Genomic DNA, 26,278 nt, shown 5'->3' on the forward strand with positions numbered 1-26,278 from the left:
CATTGCTCCCAGCACTCTCACAACTACACTCACTCAACAACAACTCTCACTACTCAGCACCAAGGCCATGTGTTGAATGCTATCTCCAGTCCATATAAACAACACCATCTCATTGTTTCACTCTGTCTTTGTGAGAGGGCACTGGAAGACACCTGAGCTGGCTTGTCCAGGCAGCAATCTGAGCCAGAGCAGCACGAACTGTGCCAGCCCATCACCAGCCTTGGCTCTTGAGCCCACATCAGGCCCCCAGGGCCACATCTTCACTGGAGATGGTTAAACTCAGCCTGGCTGTGCTGTGCCTGCCTGTTCCTCCAGCTGCAGCACAGCTATCACCTCTGCCTTGCCAGTCAGGCCAGCTTTTACATCTCCTTGTTATTCTTTCCCACCTCCTTCTTTGCTGATCTCTCCATATGACACATGCTTATCTAGCCTAGCTTGTCCAGGCGTCTCCTCAAGCCCACACTTAAAAAGAAATCCCTCTTGCCAGATCCCCAACACGAAGCAATTTAATTTGCCAGCAGCCTGGTGAGGGATGGTGTGTGTATTTGTGTGATACATATGCCTGTATAAACATGCATGCACTTAGGTGAACGCACATGGATTTTCTACTCTTTCCTTAAAGGTGTCCTTCAGGGAAACAAGATTAACACCTCCTATCTTAAAATATGTATGTTCAGCTTCTCCAGAGCAGGCAAAACTCCACAGTCCACCTCAGACTTCTGGCTGTATTCATCTTTACTGTGATGCTTACAGAAGGACACTACTTCTTTCTCAAACGTTCAGGTAAGCACCAAACAACTGATTTTAAAATTCACATCGCTGCTGCCATGGTATTAGAAGCTTTTTGCTAAAAACTGCTTTTGCTTCAGACTAACTGCAAACCTGAGCAAATATAACTGCACGTGTTATGTGGTCTCACCCACCTATGGGCTCATTTCACTGGCCAAACATAGATACAGAATTTTGGGTTACTCCATCTTTTTTATTATTTATTTACTTATTTATTTTCCAATTTATTTTAAGGAGGTCTAGCTTATTGTCTGCCCAGTTCCCTAACAATTAGAAAACCCATAGGGCTGCTGAAGAAAAGAGCAGGATGTGTATTACAACTGGTTTACAACACAGCATTTTTGCACTGGTCTGCTACATGCCTGGCAACAATCATTTTGAAAATCAGCACTAATGACCATCCTTTGGGGAAAAGCATGTACAAGTCAGGCAAGGCCTTCCATTTCACTCTTAAGGAAGACCATCAGCTTGCAAAACTGCAAAGACCTACCACTCTCCCAGGAATCACTAAGAAATATAATAAACAAGGATATCCTATTTAAAAAAAAAAAAGAGGGGAAGGAAAAGAAAAGAGGGGAAAAGAGGGAAAGAAGGAGGGAGACAAACAGAAAAAAAGAGGAAAGAAGAAAAAAAGGTAACTTGCAGCCAGAAGAGTCAGACTGAGTAAATAACTTAAGAAGGGGCCAGAAAAAGGAAATCTTAAAACAGCAGATAGTTCAGACACTTGCAAATTTGACCTGACTTAAGAGCCAGTTATGTGTCTCCTCCTTTCTTGGGGGCTACCAGTGGGAATTAGGAGGAGTTGAAAGCTGGATTGTTTTTTGACAGGGCCCAATGGTGAGCTCCTCACATGTCTACTTTTCTATTGTGCTTTGCCCAGAAGTCTGCCTGATCTGGTATCTCTGTTTGACGTGGTAAGAAAGGAGCATTTGAGTCAACAGGAAACAGTGACACGAAAGGCTTCGCAGCAAGTGGCAGCCACAGGAGGAAATCACACTGCACCACTCCTGGACTGAGATCAAGATTAATAAACTCTCAGAGCAATTGTTACTGTAAATTTAAAAAAAAAAAAAAAGGAGGAAACATAAAATAAAATTTGGAGGAAATAAACACAAAAAATTTGAAGGAAACAAAATCCACGGGATCAGGCAAGTTTATTTCAAGGCTGGCCTACACTTAGAATTAATCCTGTCATTTTTCATGCAAGAGAACTTTTTTATTTTACTTGGCTTTTAAAAAAAGTTATTTCTTTTAATTTCAGTTTTTCATCCCTATTTGTTCACCTATTAGCAGGGCAGGGGCTGTTGGGAACACAGCAATGGTTGACAGCAGCTACACATAGCCATTATATTATATTTGTTTATTATCTTAGGGGGTTTTGTGGGGCTTGAAGAAAGTCCCTGACTGCAAGAGCCACCAAGAAGGACAATCCATATACTAGTTACTGCCCCTTGCAAACACTAAAATCTATCTCAAGCAGCACTTTAGTCCTTTGTCCTCACCAGCTCTACAAACTGCTTTGGATCCTCACACCCTTCCTCTTTGTCACCACAGGGGAAGAAAAAAGTCCAGATTTTATTTATAGAGAATCCTTTTTCTTGCTGTGCCCAAAACAGACAGTGTGATGGCCAAATTCTACCTTCCTCTACTTAAAAGTCACAGTGATGTCCATGTACAAGACCAAAGACCTGCTGGGACCTTATCACCAATCACAAGGGTTCAGTTTTTCCCCACAAAATACCAGCCTGGCTCAGGAATTCCACTCAGTTTGGATTTCATACTTTTCGAAATAATTCATGCACACAACTCCTTAGAAAATCAGCTTTGGGCTCAATCTGAGCTCACTGAAGCCAAAGGGCATCCCCAGGAAAACAGTCATTTTCCCCTGTTTTGGTAGATTATTCTTTGCAGAGCAGAAGGGAGGCTTTCCAAATCATCCCCAAACAGAGACAGCTGTGTCACTGCTTCCCAGAGGAACTTTATTGTTTCCAAAAAGAATAGCAGGGCTTAGGGAGCTTGCAAGCAAATTATTACAAGATAATTACAAGAGCTGGCAGGCTCTCTCAGTGTTCCCAATGTTCTCCCTTCGTGGTCCACAACCCCCACACAAAGCAAATCTGCCCTAGGTCTTGCTGACAGCAAGCAAATAAACCATGATTTCCCAGTACTGGGCTCCAGAAAGCCACATGTCCAACTCCCCAGCAGTGCAAGTGGCCATCTGTATCTGGGTCAAGACACTGCAAAGCAGAGGATCTGGAGGAGGAATAAGAAAGAGGTTTGTAACTGAGTATTTATTTTTGTAGGACTAACACAGCCATGCTGCTCTTCGATGCTGCTCTGTGAGGAAATGCCCAGGCCTCCACAGAACCTAGGAATTCCTGTTGGAAATGCTTCCCCTCCCTCACTGTGGTTCTTCAACATGCCCATGAGGGAAGCAGAGGGGCAGGCACTGACCTCTGCGGTGCCCAGTGAAGCCAAGGGAATGGCCTGAAGGTTTAGGTTGGCTATCAAGAAAAGGTTCTTCTCCCAGAGGACATTTGGGCACTGAATAGGCTCCCCTGGGCAGTGACCACAGCACCAAACCTGACAGAGCTCTAGGAGGGTTTGGACAATGCTCTCAGGCACAGGGTGGAATTGTTGGGGATAGTGCTGTGCAGGGCTGGGAGTTGGACTCAGTGGTGCTGATGGGTCCCTTCCAACTCAGCATATGCTATGATTCTATGATTCCATACCCATCCCTTCACAGAACACACAGATTCTAAGAATTCCTGTTGGAAATGCCTCCCCTCTATACCCAGCCCTTGGACCAAGGCAGCCCTGCACCCCCACGAGCTACCTGCTGCTCCCAGCTCCACGGGTTAAGGACAACAGGATACGCAGGGGGGTTACACATGGCTTCAAACCCAGGGAGGATCACAGGTGTCCTGTGAACAGCCTCACCATGAAGCAGTCACCACAACAACCCCTGCACAAACCACGTGTGTGAGCACAAGAGCAGACCTAATGAGCTCAGCCCCAACTTTCCAGACAAAGCCACTCTGGCCTGACTGCAACGGAGCAAGGCAGCGACTGATGTCAGGTGAAGACTTGGTCCTTTGATTTCAAATCACAGAAACTACATCAAGGAACCTCTACCCCACGCTGGCTCACATGGAACCCCATGCACGTGGCCCAGGACCCCCAGGCAGAGAGGCAGCAGGTTTTACAGCCATCTGCAGTGCTGCCCCTGTTGAGCTGTTCTTCTTCCCTGCTTCAGTGGCTGCAGAAGTGCCCATCAGCCCCAGGAACCACTTCTGCCCCAGGGAACCAAGCCACAGACTGTCCTGGGATTACCCCGATGAGGGCTCACTGCGTGATGCAACTGAAAGGCTAAGAAAGGGAAGCTTTCTTTCTTCTGCTGGTTTTGGGTGGGTATTTTTAAGCTAGAAGAAGGTGCAGTGAAAATGAAGCCAACTCAGAACAGGCATAAGGTGTATGTGGTGCCTCCTCCAGGCTGGGCAGCTGGTGAAGAGAGATTTGGAGAAGAGGATTCTTATTTCTGAGAATCTCATGTCACTTCCCCACACCAGGCTCGTTTTTAGGTCCTTTAATAAAGAGTAACCAACCACAGTCACAGCCACGTAAACGAGGCAGTTATCACTGGGTATCACCCCACCAGGCTCTGCTCTCTGATGCTGCTGACAGTGGGCACCACGAGGCTCCCTGTGAGGCCACTGCAGCCAGGCACACACATCCTCAGAGAATCATACATTGGCTCTTGTCACTTGCATAAATAAACTCTGCAGGGTCCCTCGGGGTGCAGGCTGCCCTGGCACTCGGTGCTCAGTGCAGCATCAACACCAAACTTATTCCAGAGGAACTCAACGATGACAACTACAAACCAGGAGGAGCTGAGGGGAGTTGTGAGTTCCCACTTGGCCCAGGGGGAAAAAAAAAACCAAACAAACAAGCCCAAATCTAACTGCATCCTCCAAATTCCTGCCCCTGTTTTCTTAACCACTTGGCTGACATTTCAAGCTCATATGCTGGAGAGTTTTTGCAACAGGCAAATTCAGTCATTTGTCTGGAACAATGCATCTTCTGGGGTATTCAGGTGAACCATACATGCATCCTTCCTCCTCATCCCCTCCCCTGCAGGACAGCCTAATTCACAGCAGTGTTATACTATTAGCTCATCTTTTCACTAGAAACTTTTACACAGCATATGTGCAAAAGGATGATTATCCTGTTCACCTGTATCTGTTCCATTTGAAACAAGACCAGACTCAAATTAGGAAAAAAAAAAAACCCACCAAAATTCAGGTAAGCCAACCAATTATGTCCCAAAAAAGTCTCATTTTTTAATCCCAATTTTTAAAAAAGACACTTTGAGCGTCACTAAAATGAAGTACTAAAAGGATACAAAATAAATTGAAAGAAGCAACACAAAATCTTCCCTCCCCAACCTTTTAAAATGGTAAAGAAAACTACAGAAGTACCGTTTCCCACCTGAAAGTTTAAAAAATTCAGAGGGCTGACTGAATTTAGAGGGGAATAAATTGAGAAATAAGGAGCTAGAGTGCATGACACTATAGACATTACCTGTTAATCAAAGATTTATTGGTCATCTGCACCCCTCAGCTGGCTGCTGGTATCTTGGTGTGTCAGAAGAGAATAGCCCTGTAAATGTTTTTTTTTTACAGCCCTCAGTTCAAAAAGGCTACTGGAATTGGTCTTTTCAGTTCAGAGTGACCAACCTGCAACAGCTCTTCTCATTTTACAAAATACTGAGCTCTGCAATATCTGCTGGCTCAAGCAGGACTAGGGAAGGCTAGAGACCTCTACAAGCTCAGCCAAGGGACTTCACAAAAAATAAAGAGTGCCAAAACACCCAAAAGACACTTGGACAAAGCTTGCTGTGAGGATTTGTGAATCACCTTCTCACCTTAAACATCACCTGGAAAGAAACATGGATTCAAAAAGACTGAAACCTAAAGCACCACTGGCTCACACCTCAGCTAGCTACCTCTTCTCTGAGCTTAGACTGCCTTTGTTTTCTGCTTCCCCTTCCTCCTCAATACTGACTGGCACCTGCTTGCTCAGTGCTGCTTCCATTTTGATCTCTTTTTATGCCGCAACTTCCTTGATTTTAAGGGTAAAAAATATCAGTTTCACATACTGTGGCTAACCATAGGTAACACACTTGGCTACCCTTGCCCTGAGCCTGATGATTTGTCCAAGCTACAGTCTCTTCCCCTAAGCCACTGCAGACAGAGACAGGCATTTATATCAGCTTCATGAAAATGCAAATATCCAAAGTCCCTCAACCAGAAAGTTAAAGGGGTCATAAAATTACACTGGGGAGCTGTGACAGGACAATGGCAGCTGACCCTTCCAACCCTCCAGCTCGTGTTTTCACCTCGGCTCGCATCACCTCAGTGTGCAGTCCAAGCGTGGACGTCCAGCAAAGTTCACAGATCAGAGTCAGAAATGTCAGTCTGATCTTGTTTCACCTCCTGCCTGCATAAAAACCCTGGCCTCAAAGTGTTCCTGCGACGAAGTGACCAATGCAAGGTGTCACTGTAAATGGCACAAAAAGTGGAGATTTTCCAAGTGGGCTGCAGAGGGCTCACATGTCAGGTTCACTGACAGCTGGAACCAGCAAACACATCAGGGGTTTTTGGTGGATGTGAACACTGTCAAACCACAGGAAGATGTGCTTTCCACCAGTCTGCCTTTATTCTGTGCCAGACAGCAGCCAGAGGAAAGCAGAAACTGGCTGTGCCTGCTGTGGTCACAAAGCCAACACGAGGGCACCATGGTGCACGCGCCTGCAGGATCTGCACTGGAGAGTGAAAGGACAGAGAGGAAATTCCCCTGCACCTCCCTGCCCAAGAAGCCCCCAAAAACCAACCTGCCACCCCAGGGAAAGAACAACTCAAGCTCCTTCAAGCCTGACTTGCAAAGCCTTCCAGCAGAGGGGCTTGGGGCTAACATGGGTGTCAGCTCTCAAGAATAAAAGTCTCAATGCCAGCCAAAAGCATCCAGAGCGCGCATTTGGCTGTCATGTGACTGCACACATGGAGTTGTGCCTCTACAAGATGCCACAAAGGGAATCCTGGAGGTTCAGAGCCTGGGAGTGGATCAAAGCCATCTTCCCAGTGCCTTTCAAAGGGAACATCAAACAGGCATCACAGCTTTCTGAACACCCACCAGCACACTCCAAATCTGTGTCAGGGTACTTGTTCATCTCCCAGAGCCCTGGGAAGGCTGTCCCAGCCCCTCCAGCCTCCCTCACCTCTGCCACACCTGGCTCTGTCCTGTGCTCCACCCATCTGGTGACACTGGAGTGGCTGGTGGACAACCAGGATGATGCTGCAGAGCCCCCGGGGGGACCATGACCGAGGACTTCCCTGGACACACAAGGGCACTTAGACCTCCCTTGTGGCACCTGGGGGCAAGGTTTGGGTGAGCTGCCACCTCTCAGACACCACTTTGACTTTTGGGCTCTCTCTTGAAAATGATGCCCCTGTAAATGGCTTCCATCAGCTCTAACACTTCCAGGAGGTGAAATACAGGTTCATGTCTCTAAACAACTGGGCGACCCATGACAAGATGACCACACTGACCTCGACAGAACTGCCTGAGTGCCCCAAGAGCCAGTGGAGATGTGGAGAAGCCTTCCCCTTCCATGCTGAGAGCATGACATTAGCCCTCAGCCAGTAATGGGGACAAAATGCTGCGTGCCAAACAGCAGGCTGCCCTCATAAAATGGGACCAGTTCCATGATTATACTGTCCTGGAGTCCCAGGCCAGTCCTGCTGGCTTAAATAGCACCCTGCTCATTATTATCTTGAAGGACGCTAGTTACAGAAAATCACATCCCTCCGCCAAGTTCTCATGTCTCACTATTTTTGGAACAACGGGGCAGGCTCTGAGCCTCAGCAGACAGAGGGAAAGCAAATCCATATAACGATCAGGCTGGCTGACAGGGACAGTGCTGGGAACAGCATCGCCCGGGGGACAGTCCCCTGGAAGGACCCTTTGGTCATGAGAAAAGGGATAAGGGCAATAAACATAAAACCTCGAAGCAATTTGACACTGTTTGCATGGGAAGCTGATCTCCCCCAGCCCTCTTCATTCTCATGCATATGAGTGGAGACAAAAGGATTTAAAAGCAAACCACCTGTGCAGGAAGGATGGCTCCTAAAACCCAAAGAAGACAGGACCTACTTACTGCAAACTGATTTTAATTAAAATATTCTAGGATTCACATTCCCCAGGATTATATTACTGACTTAGCTATTTACACATATAGCCTCTTTCACCCCTTCTAGCACAGAATTGTTGAGGTGTTGGATGACACCAGTGTCAGGTAAAAGGAAACAAACACTTACGGGTGCTTGTGACCCCTAACGCAGGATCCACGATTATCCACAGGTCCCAGCACCTGTCAGCAACTCACAGATTACTGGAGCAGAAGCATAATCCTCTCTGACTCTAAAGAATTATTCTAAGGCCCCAGAAAAAGCAGAGGTAAATGGCTTAGGCAAGGTGGACAGCTCCCAAGGCAGGGCCTTTAATTAAAAAAAAAAAATAAAAATTTTAAAAAACAGAGAGGTGGTGAGCAAGGCAGACCTCCCACAGATGCAGCTGAAGCAAGATTTAAACTCTCCTGCAATGGAGCATCTGGACTCCTTCCTTGCCTTTCATAGGAAAGGAATCTGGAGGTGCAAGTCCAAAACTGCCCAGCCCAGTGCTGGGCACACAGATGGCTACATCCAGCCTCTGCCAGCCCACTGAGCTGCTGATATTTCATCTTTACGATCTGGAAACTGTGACCCATAGCAGGCAGAGACAGCCCTTGCAGCTCCTACCACCTAGTGGCTGCAGGAGTGAGCCCTGCTGGGGAGAGGAGGCTGCCTGGAGCTCAGGCAGCCCCAGCCCACCCTGGGTAAATAAAGCTGCCCTTGCTGGCAGGCATCACTTAAGCTGCAGCTGAGACTGAAGCAGGCTCACACTGAGCACAGAGGCAGCACAAGAGAGCAGAAAACCTTTCTGAAAACCACCAGTGGCTCATGTAAGCTCAGAAAAACCTCAGCCAGCTCTAAAATAGGTAAGCAGAGGTAGCAGGAGGATAGATCAACTCGGATAATGCATTGCTGTTTCATGTACTTGTTCCTGCTCAGCTAATCAGAGAATTGCAGAATGGTTTGGGTAGGAAGGGATGTTAAAGATCATCCAGTTACAACCCTCCTCTCCTGTACAGGGACACCTTTACTAGATCAGGTTACTCAGAGCTTCATCCAGCCTGGCCTTGGACACTTCCAGAGATGGGGCATCCCTGGAATAATGCCACAATCCAGGCACCACACGACGTCCCACCGTGCAGCACAGACATGTTTCATATCCCAGGCTGTTACAGTCACCCCCAGGCTGCTTAAGCCAGGGGAAGAGTTTGTTGGTTTGGGTGGGATATTGTAAAAGAAAAAGAATTCAAATGGCTCTGGATCCAGCCAAATTCTCAGACCCTGTGAGTGCTCTGTCCTCAAACTGCAGCAGCATCCCAGGCGCTTCCAAGAGCCTTTCTTTTCAGTTTCCACGATTTCCTCTTGAACCGGGATGGGGGAGGCTGTAACTGGACACCCCTGCGCCAGGTGCAGCCTCACCAGTGCCAGGCAGAACAGATAATGACTCTGCCAAGTTCCTGAAGCAGCCCAGCCCATCATTCAGCTCACATTCCATGGGGCTGCACTGCTGGCTCAGACTGAACCTGGCACCTACCATAAACCCTGTCTGCCTTCCAGCTGGGTTACTGCTCTGCCAGTCAGTCTCAGCCTGTCCTGATCTTATGGGACCAGGTTTGACATGGCCTCGACAAATGGTAAAAGGCCTCAAAATGGCTAGGTCTTGAAAAAATTCCCAAAGGTGGGCCCAGTAGGTCATTGTGTATCCAGGATCTCCATGGCAAACTGGAGCTATGTTTTGTTTTTTATAACATGAACCATTAATACCACATTTTAAGAGTCTGGACTGTAACTGTGATATATGTGATGTGGTTTCCATGTAATTGCAAACTGGGTATTTGTGCTACCATGCCCCCAGTCCATAAATTTTTAAATATGGCTGCAGGATGACATTTTGAATAAGTGGTTACTGTTTTTATACATATAATGGTTTATATATATATAGATATCTTTTTCTGCAAATGTCTTGTTAATGGAGGGGATATCCCCATGCCATACAAAGAATAAACAGAAACCCCAAGTTTGTATCAGCCTGGTTAAGCCTTCCTGGAAGGAGCGTGACAGTGAATACCCTAGTGTTACAATAATTTCTCTACTATAGCAAAGGGGTTTAACTGTGCTTTTATAAGCAATTTAAATCTGGTTATTCTGAATTGAAGTGGGTGTCACTGAGTGCAGACCATGGGCAAAAGATGTCATGAACCATCTTAATTCAAAATCTGCATATTTTTTGTAAACACTTCCATTTTTGGTGTTATCATCAGAGGGGAAGTGGTTTTATCTTACAGACAATGAAGCAAATTTGGATTCAAGTAAAAGAAGAACCCAGGAAAGACTGGAAATAGCAGGGTCCTGCTATGCAAGCACCACTCCCTTGGCACCATTTCAAGGACTGACCAGCTCTGTGTTCAGGGCACCAAGGGCTGAGGGGTTCTTCCCTCTGCTGCTCTGATGACAAGCTGGTCCAGAAACTCCTGTTCCAGGCTGCTCCCTGTTTAGCAACCTCCTTTTAATTTCCAGTCTAACTGTACCCATGGCCAGTCTAGACTCATTTAATCTTAACCATCATCTTGACAGCTTTGTTTCCCTCCTCAGTGTTTGACATCTGCAGACATCAATCAGATCCTCTTTTTGCTCTCAATTTGCTAGTCCAAACAGGCTGAGTACTCCCCTTTTCTTCCTCCTTGCAAAAGGCTCTGCAATTACTTCACCAGCCCAGAAGACCTTACCTGCACCCACAGCAGACTGCATTCGGGTTTTTTGACCATGACAAACAGTGCCCACACAGTGCCCTTGAATCTTTCCTAAGTTTATAAGAATCACTCTGCACAGCCCAGGAGCTGTTTTCACATCCACAGTGCAAATTTAGTAAGCAAAGCCATAGCAAAGGCCACAGCAATAAGTGGCAAAACCCACATCTGACCTCGAACAGAACACATCAGGACTGGACATTTCTGATATTTCAGGGAAGCTATTACAAGTTGAAATGTCACAAAATAGAAGTTTCTTTGGTTACTAGGGACATCAGTGAGCTTTAAGTTTCATTTCTGCTATACAGCACAACTGCTCAGTGAACCACGTGAGCTGTGTATGAAATAAAACTCAACACAAACCACCTCATTTCTATTAGAGGAGTCTACCCAAAGGCTCCACCCTAAATGAACACAGTCCTTCACCTCCTTAGCTGGCTGTTGCATCACCCCAGTGAAAAGAGAAATGGGTGGGTGGCTGAATACATTCATCTGCTCTTTTTTTTTGACTTTTTTTCTTAAGGTTTTTTGGGTTTATGTAGGAGGAGCAAAGCTTCAATTAAAAGGGCAAGTTTCTCCTACCTCTTGTAAGAAGAAAACAAGCTTACTGCCCTTTAGCACAGAACAAAATGCAACTGGAAAAGAGCCCAGGCAGTTTTGAAGAGCTACACTGCAGAAAATGCTTTAGTTCTAATAACAGTTTGGTTGAGGGGCTCCCAAATTCACCTTGCTATACATGGCTGCAGCCACTGCCTCCATCTCAGCCACTCCTCCCTCCACCACCCACATCAGCAAGAGGCTCCCAGCCACCAGCACACACCAAATGAGGCTCCCAGCCAGGCACTCAGCCCATGTTCTGTCCTCCACTTAGGTAAAAAGGCCACAAGGGACAGCAATGCTGCCACTGTCTTCCTTACCCAAGAAGAAATACCAACTATACATGAATCTGACTCAGTGTCCACCATATCAGGCAGACCCTTTCCAATAACCCCAGAAGATCTTTCTTTCAGTTCTGAGCAATCCACAAAGGCTGGCAGAGACCTCTGGTTCCAAGTGCAAATCTTAAAGTTTGCAGAAAACTCAATGCAAATAAAATCTTGATAAAAATTCAGGCAGCAACAGTGCACAGCCTGAGATCCCAGAGCAATCAGAGGACACTGCAGGTGTGCAGACATCTGCACTTGGAAATGTTCAGTGGCACGGAGACATTTCTAGGGAAGACACAAAGAATGGCTTTGTGCTTTACCAATTTGTTAGGTAGCTTAGAAAAGGCCAGGATTTTTGAATTTTGTTTGCCAAATGCCCAGCAGCTGTTAGAGGTGCAATATAGCACAGTACTCTGTTCATCCTCAAGCAGAGAAGTTTCTCCTGGGTCTGAGGTGGGCATTTATAACAGGCAAGGGGCCAAATAGACAGCAAGGTTCCTCATGCCAGCCAGTGTCAGGAAGAAGGCTGGCTATACTTACAGGAGTCTGGAAGCAACAGTAGAGCTTGGTGAGGAAGGGGTGGTTCCTGGCTAAGGATAGGATGCGTTTCTCAGTCATGGTGCATTCAACATCATCATCCTGGAGAATGACATCCTTCTTCAGCACCTTCACTGCATACAGCTGCCCACTCTCTTTCATCTTGGCAAGCATCACCTAAACCAAAAGTGAGTGTGAATGGCAAGGGCTGAGCCCCCTGAGCAGCACAGATTCTCTTGCACCTTCCCAGGCTGGAAAGGTCAGTCACCCCATGGCCAGGCTTGTGCACCAAAGTGAGTCAGCCTGTGAGCATGGGCATCAGTGTACAATCAATGACACATGCTACTGCCTGCAGCAGGCTGCTCTGGACAGAAATACCCACATGCTGCTCCTGTCTGGCACAGGACTGGTTGATCGAAGGTCACTCACTATGCCAGCACAAACTGCCTGAGCAGGGCCATTCATCCCACCTCCCTCCTCAGTTATAAAACTCTTTCACATCAGCTTTGTGGCAAAGCAGAGAAACAAAACCACCATCTCCCAACGTTTGAAACCACTGCCTTGTTGCCTTTAAAGGAAAAGTCTTTACATGCTCCAAGAAACGCTGCCCAAACGAGTGTTAACGCACACGCTTGCAGCTCCTGGTATGGGCCCTGGCATGCAGCTGTTCCTTCAGGTGCTAACTTCTTTTTTGTGATATCCAATTCTACACTTTGCTATCAGCTTTCTTTCTCTTCCCTCTTCTCCCTGCTCTCTGTAACCACCTTTGTTGCACAAAGCAAATGCCACTTGCTCTGGAGCACCACTGGACAGCCTGTGTACCATGTTATGAAATTGCTTCACCTACCTTGGGGCTTCTTAATTAAGGAATGTGTTTTCTCACAAAATAGCCAGGAACAACTCTCACCTTTCCAAAGCTTCCTTTTCCCAATACACGAAGGAAGGTTAAGTCTTTGATCCCAAGTTTGCTTGCTGAACTTTCACTAATGCTGTTGCCATCCTTTGGGCTGCCTTTTCCCTGATGTTTCAACGTAGATCTAGAAACCAGTTTCTGTGGAAGAAAGCAAAGAAGTGTCAGTCTACAGAGGAATTGTTCTTCTGCTTCAGAGGTGATCACAGGTCGTCAATCCACCAACAAGGGCATTTGGGACCTGTCCAGGGGCACTTTATGGCTACTGAGACAGAGTTGTGTTGGTAGAATCACACAGATGCCACATGTGACCAGCCAAACTCAGCACTGCTCAGGGCTGTGCTGACACCTCAACAGCAGCTCCTGGCATGGGCATTTTGGGTTGTAAACCCACTGCCCAGCACATCACAGATAATCACAGAATATGCTGAGTTTGGAAGGCACCCACAAGGATCAAGTCCAACTCCAGGCCCTGCACAGGACCATCCCCAGGAGTCAAGAGGCAAGCTTGGCTCTCTCCATCCTTACTCCTCACAAAAAAAAGAGAGAATGAGTGGGGAAATCCAAGTCTTCTATCTACCAGCAAAGTAAGGAGGACTGCACCATTTCTGCAATAGGCAAAGTGCTGGTGAGATTTAGAACCCTAGCAGATCTCATCTGAATTTCTTATGTTTCTATTTGATTTTAAGACTCTTGCTCAAAGCCCAGTTTAGTGGAACCCCAACTTGAAAACATGTCTCTTTTCCACATTCAGGCTGCTGGCTTGCTCTACTGCTCCAAATTTGACGTTGTTCATTCCCATGTGAGGCGCTGCATATTCAGGAGTTGTACCAGTATTAGCACACATTTCTAGAGCTCGTAATTTTGAAGTACAGAAATACCAAGCCAACCTCCAGTGCCCTCTGCTCACAGCTCTCCAGGTGTGCATGTGCATACAAACGAGCACTTCTATTCAGTTTATTGGTCTGAACAAAGTCACAGGGACTTCGTGAGCTCCATCTTGTGACTACTTCTGCGTACAGCAAAGTTCCTCCTGCACAGGAGTCTCCTCACCACGGGCAAAGAACAGAGAGCAGTCACAGAAGCACAGAGAGGTTTGTGTTGGAAGGCACTTTCAAGATCATTTAGTTCCAAATCCCTGCCATAGGCAGGGATACTTTCCACCAGAGGCTGCTCAAAACCCCATCCAACCTGATCTTGAACACTTCCTGGGATGGGGCATCCACAGCTTCTCTGGGCAACCAGTGGCAGAGCCTCACCAGGCTCACAGTAAAGAATTTCTTCCTAATATATTATCTAAACCCACGCTCATTCCACTTAAAGCCATTCAGGGTTGTCCTTACAGCAGAGTATGAACATTTTCCTAGATTCTTTAGGTCATTAATAACAAGAAGAGAACATTAAACACCAAGCACAGATTTTTTTTTCCCTGTCTTCATCCCCTTTTGATGTGCAGATGACACAAACAACAGGAGTTAACAAGTGCTGATTTTTGGAGAAGGGAGAAGGGAGTATGGGGTTTCCCTGTAACTCCCAGGATAACTGTCCCCCAGAATGCTACAGGGGGAAGAGCAAAGGTAAGAGTTTGCTACAAACCCACTGAAATCAAAAGGGGCAGCACAGCCTCATGAGCCTGCTGGGCTGATACAGCATGATGTGGTTGATCACCTTAGCTGGCTAATTGTATGAGAAAACTTACCACGTTTGGAAACTATGGTTAGGGTTTTAATGTTTTTGTTGTGTTGACAGGGACCACAGATTTTTGGCCAGGGATGTAGTGAAGAGTGACATGGTTTCCCCGAAATCACACACAAAAAGTAACAAAGCTGGGAAGAGAACTAGGCTTCTTGAGCTCTCTTGCTCTATCACAAGCCATGCACGCAGACAGCATTTGCTCTTGCAGTAAAAAAAAATAAATAAATAAAAATGCATGGCATTAATTACATTGATCACTAATTAGTCAGGGAGTCTTATTCTGCTTTCATTTGTGGTAAGCAGATGAAAGAGTGTTGAAGAGTCACAGCACTGGGACACAGCAACACCTATAGATTGAAACCTGGATGCCAGACATCTATTTTCCAGGTGAGGCCACAATGCACAGACCTACTCTTGCAGTCCACCACCCAACATATGGGAAGCCTCTGCCCCCTCCTACACCCATTGAAAAACTCAGTTGCAAATGCTTTAAATAGAGAAGGAAAGAAAAAAAAATACTCACTGAATTTGGGGAAATGCTTCCTGGTTGCAGACCCATGCAGGCCAAGGTTTTTGCAAGCTCTGCTGAGTTGACCCCACAGTTTGGAGCAACATTTGCTTGGCATCGGATGTGGACGTTCATTTTACAGACTGATGGGGGCAATGGAAAGTAAATGCAAAGGAACAATTAAAATAACTTGGAAGTTCACTGCTGAGATACAATTTACTAATTCTGCTTCAGAAAATACACCCATCTGGATCTACCCTGTATCTTTAAAGTAGAGGGATTTTTTTTTTTTTTGCCACTGATCTAAGTAGAAGCAAAATTATGACTCTTGTAAGAGAATAAATTCCTGAAAACCAGGAACAGTCCCCAAACTCTCCAAGCAGGATACCATTTATTGCCTAAAGCTTTTCATAAGCACATATTTTGGAGGTGCATAACTACCACTGCAGCTATGTCTGTAAGTACAATTAGAATTTATAATGCCACAGAATTCACAACAAACATCCCCTGCATTTTCCTGTATCTAATCTTAAAGACAGCGTTCAGTGGGAAACAAAAATCATTCTAGCTCTAACTCATGGGTACACACACACCCTCTTGTGGGAGATGAAGGCAAGGATTTTACAGTCTGGATCACTGCAACAAAAACAATACCAGAACATGTTTAGTCATCAATTAACAGGCACGGCAGTCAGCCTAAAGCAATGACCTTTTTTTTCCCCTCAGATGCCTTTTCACTGCCTTATCTCATTAGCTAAGGAAAAACCTTCAGGTAAAGGGAAAATACGAATGCAGGAAGCAGAATACTTTTAATAACGCAAGTAAAACAAAGCTGTACTGAGAGTGCAAGGTAGAGTCCTACTGGCAGCCAGAGGTTAAAAAGGAGATCAGCTTTTTTTTTTTTTTTTTTAACTCTTATGAAGATAAATATTAATCGCCCAGCTTTCTCCTGGAGGTTGCACCAACCAAGCCCACGCAGTGCATCAACAATCTAAAAATAAATGTATTTTGTGAAAAGGCAACAGTGAGAAGCTGCTCACTTTTACACTGTAAACCCTGTCTCATGATCCCCCAGAGCAAGGAGCCGCAGTGGTCACAGAACGTCGGGACTTTGTAGTTGTGGACGCTGAATTTATGAGGAATGTTGATCCCAAACCTCTGTTCAGTCACCTGCGGCACCAAAAGGAAAGCACAGGTTTCAAATTCAAACATGTATTTATAAGCTGGTGCTCATTTACACACAGGCATTTAAGTGCAAATCTAAGAAAATAATTTAAAGTCAGAAAATGTCCCAGTCCATCACCCCACTGAGGTTTCTGGCAAGTGAATACTGGATTAGCAGCCTCACCTGCTGTGTGTCAGCCCTGCTTTCCTTGCTAGCCAGGCCAGACTACCTGGCAAAGCAGATTTTAAAAGAAGGGCTCCTTAGCCAATTTTAAAGACAAGTTAGAATTAGATTATCTCAAAACAAATCAATCCCACTGCAGTGTGAGCTACAGCATTTTTTAGTCACGCAGTTTTGAAATTATTGACTTGCATATCATGTGCAAAAACATGTAACTTTAGGCTGAAGTGTTGATTTTATTAATTTTAATATAGAACTGCTTTCACAGCTCCTCCTAAAATTCTCATTCCTCTTCCCATAATTAATAGCCCTTCAGGCATACATTCCACTTTATCACTTGCACTCATCCTCTTTCTAACCCTGTTCTTTTCCAACTGTAAACTATTTAGATCTCAAGGACACCTTTAAAAAAAATGTTCCAATGGCTGAAGAAACCAATCCCCATTTAGCACACTCATCACTTCTGACTTTGTTTCTCAACAGGCAGATCCTGGAAAGCTGAGGCGGAGCCCACAACTCTATTAAAGGAAAGTCAGGGGTGTGACTGGAACAAGAAGTTCAAGGTGAGTGGTGCCTCCCCACTTTTGGCTTCTTTTAAAGTAGTTTAAATGTGCTATAAAACCTTCATAATCCCGAGAGAGGGGTGAGGACATTCACTATTTAACTTGCACTTTGCCCTTAAGCTTCTTAACTTATTTTCATCTGGCTCGTCAAAGGGTCATTTTAAGGAGTTCTGCTCAGCAGTTTTGAGGCAAGAAATAACAAACAAAGGCAATTGCACGGCACAAAACACAGAACTGCCTCGTGAATAGAGAGATTTGATTTGATTTTTCCTCAAACAGTTATTGAACCATTTCCAGTTCCAGAAATGAGACATGCAATGCACAGGGCAGTGTTAGGCAGGAATGTTACTCCCATCAAACACAGCCAAAACTAGCAAGAAAGAAAACCTTCAGAAACATAATTTATGCAAGGGTTCCTTATTACAATGCACTTGACAGAGCAAAGATGTGGAGCAACAACTAAATGAGCCCTTCAGGCAATCAGAAAAGAAAAAAGGCAAAACAAAGACCAGTGGCTGGCCAGAGAAATCCAGATTAAGAACTGGACACCAAATTTTGATTGCACCACAGTTAATCATGCAAGAAAATGAGCAAAGAAACCAGTGGATTTGCTACTTATTGACGTCTTCCAGTGAAGATATCCTTTAAGAGTTCTTAAACCATGTGCTAATCCAAACAGTTAATGGCAGAGACAGAACAACAACTCCATGACATTGCATGGCTTTTAAGCAGGCCCCTATCACTCTTCCCCACTTTAAAATCCAGGAATAAAGATAACATAAAATAAATTCTATTACAGGACAACCCCAGCAACCCAGACAAAGTACGATGATCCAAAATAACCAACATGATTTTACCTTGAGATCGTTCTTGTTAGTATTGTTTTGGCACGTGCAAGCTGTGACAATGAGGTGATGGCAGCGCTTGTGAACAACACAGGTGCACACTAGGAAATAAAAGAGGCACGCTGAAAGGAGCCCTTGGAAGACTCAGAACACATCAATCCACCAGCTGCGTTCCTTAAGGTTCAGCTGCATCATCAGCACACAGTAAAGATGTGAAAAATAATCGGTGGCTTGGAATTTACAACAGATCTAGAGATGTATCTTCAGTCTATTGCAACAAAAATTCTGCACTGGATCATTCACACAGCCTAGAAAACAGTTGCCTATATCAAATATGGGTGATGGACACAGAAACAACAGTGCAGCATCTCACACTACTTAAAAATGCTGTTGAAATAATTATCCAGTGAAGAGTGTTTCACACAGCAATATCCATTTTGTTTACATGCAGCTTCCTTTCACAGGATAGCAGTGTCCTATTATACTGCCCAGTAACAGGCTTTGTTAGACTATATGAATGACCATGAAGCAGGCAGCTCTGGGAAAAAGGGAAAGGCAAAATAAAGGGAAAGGTAGAACAATAATGAAATGCAAACAAGCACCACATATCTCTCCACAGCCAGTCAGCCAAACCATGCATTCAGGCACAAGTGCTGAGCCAGCCCATGAAGTCACAAACTCCCAAATTTTACTTTGCTGAAGTTCTTAGGGAGAGAAAGGAGGGTGGCTATTCCAGCAGGGATGTGTCCCAATACCAGCTGAGCATTGTCCTGAAGGGACCCTGAGTGCCTCAAGGCCAGCTGGGTGTTTCATGCAGCCAGCAAATGAGTGGAGCTGCACAGGATGAAGCAGCAACTGGAGACACATGGGTGGGTTTGCAGGACTGTCAGTGGCTGCTCCTGCAGCCAGCAAACCTGGCTCAAAGGACAGAGGCTCAAAAGCCCAGGTCTGGCTACCTGGGGAGGAAGAGGAATGGTGACTCCAGAGCAGCTCACAGCTGCAGGATGTCCCAGCAGCGTGGGAAAGCACTCCCAAAGCAGCACATCCCCCCACACACCATGCAGGAGCGCAGCACCTTACCTTGGCACTGGTATCCCTGCTTCCCAAACACGCCCCTGGCCAAGAGAAAACATGGACACAGTTTAATGGCAGAAAGATTGTCATCTTGCAGATTGTTTACAGAAGGCAGAGCCAAAATGCAGGAGGATCCCAAATTCCCAGATGCCATGGCAGAGCTGCCCAGCAGTAGGGGTGCAATCCAGCACAGGAAAGCACTGCACAGGCATGGCTCACAGGGCAGGCTGTCAACATGCCTGTATTCCCCATATTCCCCCTCACTCTTGTTTCTCAAATTCCTCACTTCATTTCAGCACACACCACACATATTAAACTGATCCCAGCAACCCACACCCCGTTATTATCTCTCCCACTCCATGTTCTTTTGAGACATATCTATGATTTTCTTCTTGCTCTGCCTACTTCTCTCCATGCATCACCTCACACCTCTCTGATAGCTTTTCTGTCCTCAGGAATTTTCTCTGAACTTCCAAGCAACGTTATTTTCCTCAGTGTAATCTCAACACTCCACTCCAGTGAATGGGGTCTTTCTTCAGGTTGCTTCATTAATTCTTTTCCCTTGAAATAACATCTGTGGTTACAAGGGAGGGACACTGCCACATCCCCACACTAACCCAGTTTGCTTCCAGTATCCAAGATACACATCACCTCTGGCCTCTCTGCAGCAGACTCCAGTTTGGATCACAAATGTACCCTGCCAGACCTGATGGCCAAGGGGCGTCCCATCGGTGAAGTCCTCAGTGACATTCAGGACTGGGGGTGCCTTGTCCCCAGAACACAAAGGACTGGGGAGCTGTGTTCCAGGGTGCTTGATCTGGTCTTACCAGATGAACTCCCTGCAGTGAGAGCAGTAGGTGGGCTGTCTCAGGTAGGTGGCCATGAACTTGTGCCCGTTCACCTGGTGCACCCGCCGTCGCATCGCCCGCTGCCGCTTCCGAGTGAGGTTCTTGAAGATCCTGTCCCTCTGCAGAGTCCCTGTGCAGGGGGGGAGAAGGAGAAAAAAGGACAACAAACCATTAAGATCATCACACACAGCTACTGCTTCTGGTTTTGCTGCAGCATTCAGCTTGGGCCCTCATGCTAAGGAGGATGAGGACCTGCTGAAGCAAGCCCAGAGGTGGCCATGGAGATGATGCCAGGGCTGGAGCCCCTCTGCTGCAGAGACAGGCTGGAAGAGCTGGGACTGTTCAGCCTGGAGAACAGATGGCTCTGGAGAGACCTTAGAGCTCCTTCCAGTGCCTGAACGGGGCTACAGGAGAGCTGGAGAGGGACTTTTGACAAGCCATGGAGTGACAGGACAAGAGAGGATGGCTTCACACTGAAAGACAGTAGGTTTACATTGGATGTTTGGAAGAAATTAATACCTGTGAGGGAGGTAAGGCACTGGCACAGGCTGCCCAGAGAAGCTGTGCCTGCCCCATCCCTGAAAGTGTTCCAGGCCAGCCTGGATGGGGCTTGGAGCAACCTGGGATAGTGGAAAGTGTCTCTGCCCATGGCAGGAGGTCGGAATTATAAAGCATTAAAGGTCCCTTCCAAAACAAACCATTCTATGATTCTATGATAAAATGCTTTCAAAAGCCACAATTATGTCCCTGGTTTAGAAGTTAGGGGACTGTAGTCTAGAACAAGGATGGCATCTGGGCCAGGTACAGAACTTAATTGAAATGTCCCCTTTAGCTCAAAATGGTATTTTTCGTCTAGAAATAGCTGCCTTTTGTTATCTTCCACTCACTCCTCTCCCATGTTGAGACATGCCAGTAAGCTACTAATTCACAAGCTGTAAATAGACCAGAAGCTCAAGGCTGAGTTGTTATAGCTCACAGCTTTTTGGGCAATAACTCCTGAAAACACAACTACACATAACCAACTGACCACCACCACAAAACAAGCAGTGCCGTTCTTTGAGAACAGTGTTCATCCACCTTTGGTATTCTCATGCTACATTTATCACTATTTGCAGCATTTTTACATACTTCCAAAACTTCTTTTGTTGGCTAAAAAAACCAGGCTGCTTTTTCAAGGATGCCTAGTTGTTTGATATGTGCCACACTCAGCTTTCTTTAAAGGGTTTACTTTCCAAAGGTTAGGTAATATATGACAGCTCTAGAAAGCAGGGATCCAGGAACTGCTGGGATTCAAATCTGAATTGTCCCAAAACTTAATTTAATTTTAGAACAGAGTAGACTATTTCAGTTGAAAGGGACCTACAATAATCACATAGTCCAACTGTCTGAATATGTCAGAATAGACCAAAAGTTAATGTATTTTAAGAGCATTGTTCAAATGCTTCTTATATATGGCAAGTTGTGGGCACTGACCACCTGTCTGGGAAGCCTTTTCCCATGCCTGAATCACCTCTTTGTTAAAGAAACGCTTCCTAATGCCCAGTCCAAACGTCTTTGGTGCAATTTAATATCACAATTAAATTATCTATCAATGTAATTTAATCTTTTTACTGAATTTAGTTCAGCCACACAACAATTTCCCAGCAAAGCTCAATTTGCACAAAGCAAGTGTGTCTCAAAAGGCATGAACTGAGCTCTAGATCAAGAGAGCCATTCCCATTTAGGCAGAAGCTGTCCAAATTGCGTATCTCAGCCAGCTGGTCTCTGGGAGTCTCACACTGACCAGGTCAGACTCAGCTGAGCTTCCCAGATCAAAACCTCATCTGGGGCACACTTGCCTTAGAAGAAGGAAATGAAATTTGCAGTTTTCAAGTTAGTTAATTTGCAAAGTAAAGGCCCTGAAAACAAGGGCATTTTTTTGTGAGGGACAACACCACAGTGTGCCAGAGGTGACTGTGCAACCATGTTCTGTGTTCAGGACTGTTGTTTTGAGCATGGACTGGATGCAAAACCAAAGCCAGCTCCTGCAAAAGCCTCCACATGGATGTAATTCCATAGGAAGGAACGGGTCTGTGAACTCCCAGAGCAGTGGATCAGCAGCAGAACCCAAACACAGCTGCCACCCTCCCACCCACCTTCCCACAAAAAGGGGCCAGAGCAAATCCCTGCTTTCAGCTGGCTTTGCTGATTAACCACTGGGTTGGGGGGAGGAAGGTGGTGGAAATAGAGGAAAAGCTGTCAACCTGATCAAGGCCTGAAATGTAGGAATCCCACATCACAGGCATATTTCCTGGTCCTTTTTGGAGGAGTCGCCGTAAGGGGAACCATCCTGTCAGGACTGAGCCACTTCAAGGGGCTGTGATCCACAGGATGTATTCCTCTTGGTACTCTTGCTGCAGGTTTAGAAGCAAAGCCAGCTGTTGTGCCTTATTTTCTTTTTCTACAGTCAGGATTAAATGAGCAAGATGGTTATTTCTTGTTCAGCCTCAGATGCTTACTAATTCTTATCTATATGACATTCCCACAAACCCCAAGTTCCACAGCACTTCAAGCTAACAAGCTAAAAATGGAGTCCTATTTTTTTTTCCTACAAGGCCTTTCAAGGGTAAGCTGCTTAATTATGAAATGTTACCTAAATTATTTTTACTTTTAACACAATAATCAACCACCCCTGGCCTGCAATGCAGACTTTTTTACCCAATTATACACTATCACCCAAATCTATGAAAAAGAAGGTGAAGAAGGACTAGCTTGTGCCCTTAAACCTCCATTTTGTTTTATATATATTACTATATTCTAAAACCTTACTAAAACTTTAAGTTTTCTACCATGTGGCGTTATACACTTTTATTCCAACTACACGCTCATAATCTTAGTTCTATAATTCAATTTTGGAAGCCTTCTTCACAGCCTCAGGTCAAATGCAGTGTTCTCCTGGGGCTTAGTGCCTGTCAGCACAAGAAGTCTAAAATTCTCAGTGACCAGGGTTCCAACAACCAGCCATGAAGCTCAAGGGTTTTCTGCCGAGTTCTCCCAACCGTTTGTGCCCAGGTCCCTTCCACAGGCACTGATGGAAACTCCTACCCCACGGCATCGCTGGCACACAGAGCATGGTTCAACTTTAGGACAGCTTGCATTTATTTTTTAAATGGATGCATGCTATAAATTAGGATTTTCCCATTTAAAAACACCAAGAAAAAGGATGTGGTAAGGCTGACCCAAGCATTTAACAGAAACCTGCTTTCTTCAGTGCAGAGCTCCAGGCAGCTGGGCAGGGACTGGCACAGAAGAGCCTGCCTTTGTAGGGAAGTGCTTAAACACGTGTTTAATTCCCACTGAGGTCAACAGGACCCAGGGGACCACAGGAATTGCCAGACTGAACCAGAACACTGATCCATCTAGTTCAGCATCCTGCCTCTGTCAACCAGAAACACATGACAGCAAGATGGAGGAACTCTGCAGCTGGGAAATAATTTGTCTCTTTCCCACACACGAGATGTCATTTTGATCTTCAGAAGTGAGATCTGATTTGTGGAGGTTTAATATTCCTTCCAAACGTTCAACCATCATTGCACAAGTTCAACTGCTTTGTTACCTTCCATAGGAAACAAGCCCAAGAACAACCTCAAGAGGTCAACCAAAAGGTCCTCTAAAAGGAAGATCAAGAGACAGTTTCTTTGCTGAGCCTGAGCCTCCTGCAACGTCATGTGAGAATAAAATAAAGTTCCTTATCGTATTACAGAATGTGCCCAACTTCAAATTCAAGAGAGCATCATTTTGATCTAGGTTTAGGCAAACACTTCAAACACTTTTCCCTGGATCAGGGCCAAACACCTCAACTGGCAGTGTCCTGTACTGGTGTCCAGCATGTAGAGAACTGAGGCGTGGAAAGGGAAGCATAGGGCTTGAGTGGGTGGCTAGCACCTCAGTAAATCACCTAAAAAAGCAATCCAGTTACCAGCTTGCTCCATGCCAGCTGCTCCATTAGAAACCCAACAGGTGATGCCCTTTAAGCCCCCATTTAGCAGAGTTCAAAAGAATAGTTCCCAGTTTAGCTCCCGCAGCTCCTGGTTTTGTTATGGTTCCTGTTAAGGACCAGCATGGGGTTATCACCTCCCTGGTGCTCTCCCATGCAGTGCAGATCACACATAGCAAGAGGAAACCAATCCTTGGCACCAGAAATAGGGGACACTTGATGACAGCCTGCAAAGCCATCCACGGGACACTGCTGTGAATCCCTGTGGTTTGCCCAGCTTCAGACAGACTGCAGTTTGGAAACAGTTCACAAAACCCAAAGAATTATAGGCATATGCTTTTTCCTGGGCAACAGAGGCACTCTCCATGCTGCCTGCACTTGTGGATCCTCCCTAGAGCTGTACTTGGATTCCATTCCCTGTTCTCCAGACACCAAAATCCCACAGCACAACAGTTCCATCCTGCAGACCTGCTTGTCAATAATGTACATGCCTCAAGTTGGGTTTTCTCCACTAAAAGCTAACTGATATTTAAAACACTCCTCAAATTTCACACTTTCTCCCACTGCTTGGCTGTCAGACCCTGCTAATGCTCTGCTGATCTTTCAGGTGATCCTCACCCATGCTTATGTTCACCTCCATTTACAATATAACAATTCTGAGTGTTATGAAGCCTCAGCAAGGCCTGCATTACTTTCCACATGCCATCAACTCTTTTGGGCACTGTTCTTCCCATTTCCTGGTGCTGGCTCAAGTGAAAAGGAGAGGGAGAGTCCAGCACAACCTCAGCCATACCCTGAGTCCAGGTGAAGCCACAGGAGACCATCCACCACACCATTTAGTGGATCTACACATACAACCACATCCCACAGAATAAATCCCTCTGTCTCAGGGCTTGGGTGCTCATACATCTCACACACCACACCATGGAGCTGGCAAGTTCAGCCCTCCAACAAGCTGCAAGTGATTTTGAAATGGTGAAACATATGGCTACCAAAGCCTCCTTCCTGCAAGCCACCAGCATGGCAGCTCCTCAGCTCACACCCATCACATCTGTTCAACAGGTCCCAGTGCCACTGGGGGAGAAGCTGGGGGTAGAAATCATCCATCCACACAGTACTGAAGCCTGCTAATGGAAAGGCTGAGAGAACTGGGATTGCTCAGCCTGGAGAAGAGGAGGCTCTGGGGTGACCTTATTGCAGCCTTTCAGCACATGAAGGCAGCCTACCAGAAACCTGAAAAGGGACTGCTTGCAAGGCTATGTAGGGCTAGGACAAGGGGGAACCAGATCCAAACTGAAAGAGAATAGATTTAGAAGCATTATTCGGAAGAAATTCTTCCCTCTGAGGGTGGTAAGGCACTGGCACAGGCTGCCCAGGAAAGCTGTGGCTGCCCCATCCCTGGGAGTGTTCCAGGCCACACTGGATGGGCTTTGCAGCAGCCTGGGATAATAGAAGGTGTCCCTGCCCATGGAAAGGGGTTGGAATGAGGTGATCTTTAAGGTCTCTTCCAAGTCAAACCAGTCTGTGGCTCTGACAGGGCAGCCCCTCATGCCTCTCATCTTTGGTGTCAGAGGATATAAAGCCATCAGAAACATTTTCCCACCTCATGTTTTGCATTCTGGCCAGTTTCCTATAGGATACATATTTTCCCTCTGCACACAGAGAGTGTTTTACAAAACAAAGCCATTCTAGACCACTAAAGAGACACAGACTTTTAAAAGCCTCTAATCTCTCGTAAAGCAACAACCACCATGAACGGTTCAAATGTCCAAATACTGTTTTAAGAGCAGACAAGCAGTAGCTCAGTGAAGAGAGTTTCCACATTCCTGGTTCAACTCAGACATCTGTAACTATGGGGTATTTACTGTGCCTGCCTCTGTGCAAAACTTAACTACATAGTTCAGCACTGAAAAAAACCTCTTCTCTTTCCTCCTCTGCACTCACACTGAACACGTTTATGGCAGTAGAAATTATACATGCAGAGGGAGAGAATAAATAACCCACCAAGTCATCTGAGGACACATGCAAGCACCAGCACATCCTCACCCACCGAGCAGCTTCCATCACCACCCCCACCTGATCCTGCTCTTCCTGGGCACAGATCCCTCCTTTCTCCCCTACTTATATTCCAGGGGGTTATGTCAGGCACATCCTTACAGTGGTGGCATAACTACAACAGGAGAACAAGAGCAAGAGCTGCAGGATGAAGTGGTGAGTTTGGAACTATTTGACTTGAGTAGTTAAAGCTTGCCAGGTCCCATCTACTAGAAATCAATCTCACTGTGG

At 45.8% G+C, this 26,278-nt stretch overlaps 1 protein-coding gene across 1 annotated transcript in view; it reads right to left on the minus strand.

Moving 5' to 3' along the window:
* Positions 1-26,278, minus strand: part of PRKCH (protein kinase C eta) — a 112,529-nt gene that overhangs the window by 45,735 nt on the left and 40,516 nt on the right. Inside the window, exons 3-9 of the mRNA XM_062494861.1 lie at positions 19,996-20,146; positions 19,175-19,209; positions 18,107-18,195; positions 16,382-16,511; positions 15,357-15,484; positions 13,136-13,279; positions 12,232-12,405 (exon numbers count right to left, since the gene is read on the minus strand). Of these exons, the coding sequence (XP_062350845.1) occupies positions 12,232-12,405; positions 13,136-13,279; positions 15,357-15,484; positions 16,382-16,511; positions 18,107-18,195; positions 19,175-19,209; positions 19,996-20,146 (851 nt within the window). The remainder of the gene's footprint in view (positions 1-12,231; positions 12,406-13,135; positions 13,280-15,356; positions 15,485-16,381; positions 16,512-18,106; positions 18,196-19,174; positions 19,210-19,995; positions 20,147-26,278) is intronic.

Source organism: Cinclus cinclus, chromosome 6, assembly GCF_963662255.1.
Source record: "Cinclus cinclus chromosome 6, bCinCin1.1, whole genome shotgun sequence".
NCBI lineage: Eukaryota > Metazoa > Chordata > Aves > Passeriformes > Cinclidae > Cinclus > Cinclus cinclus.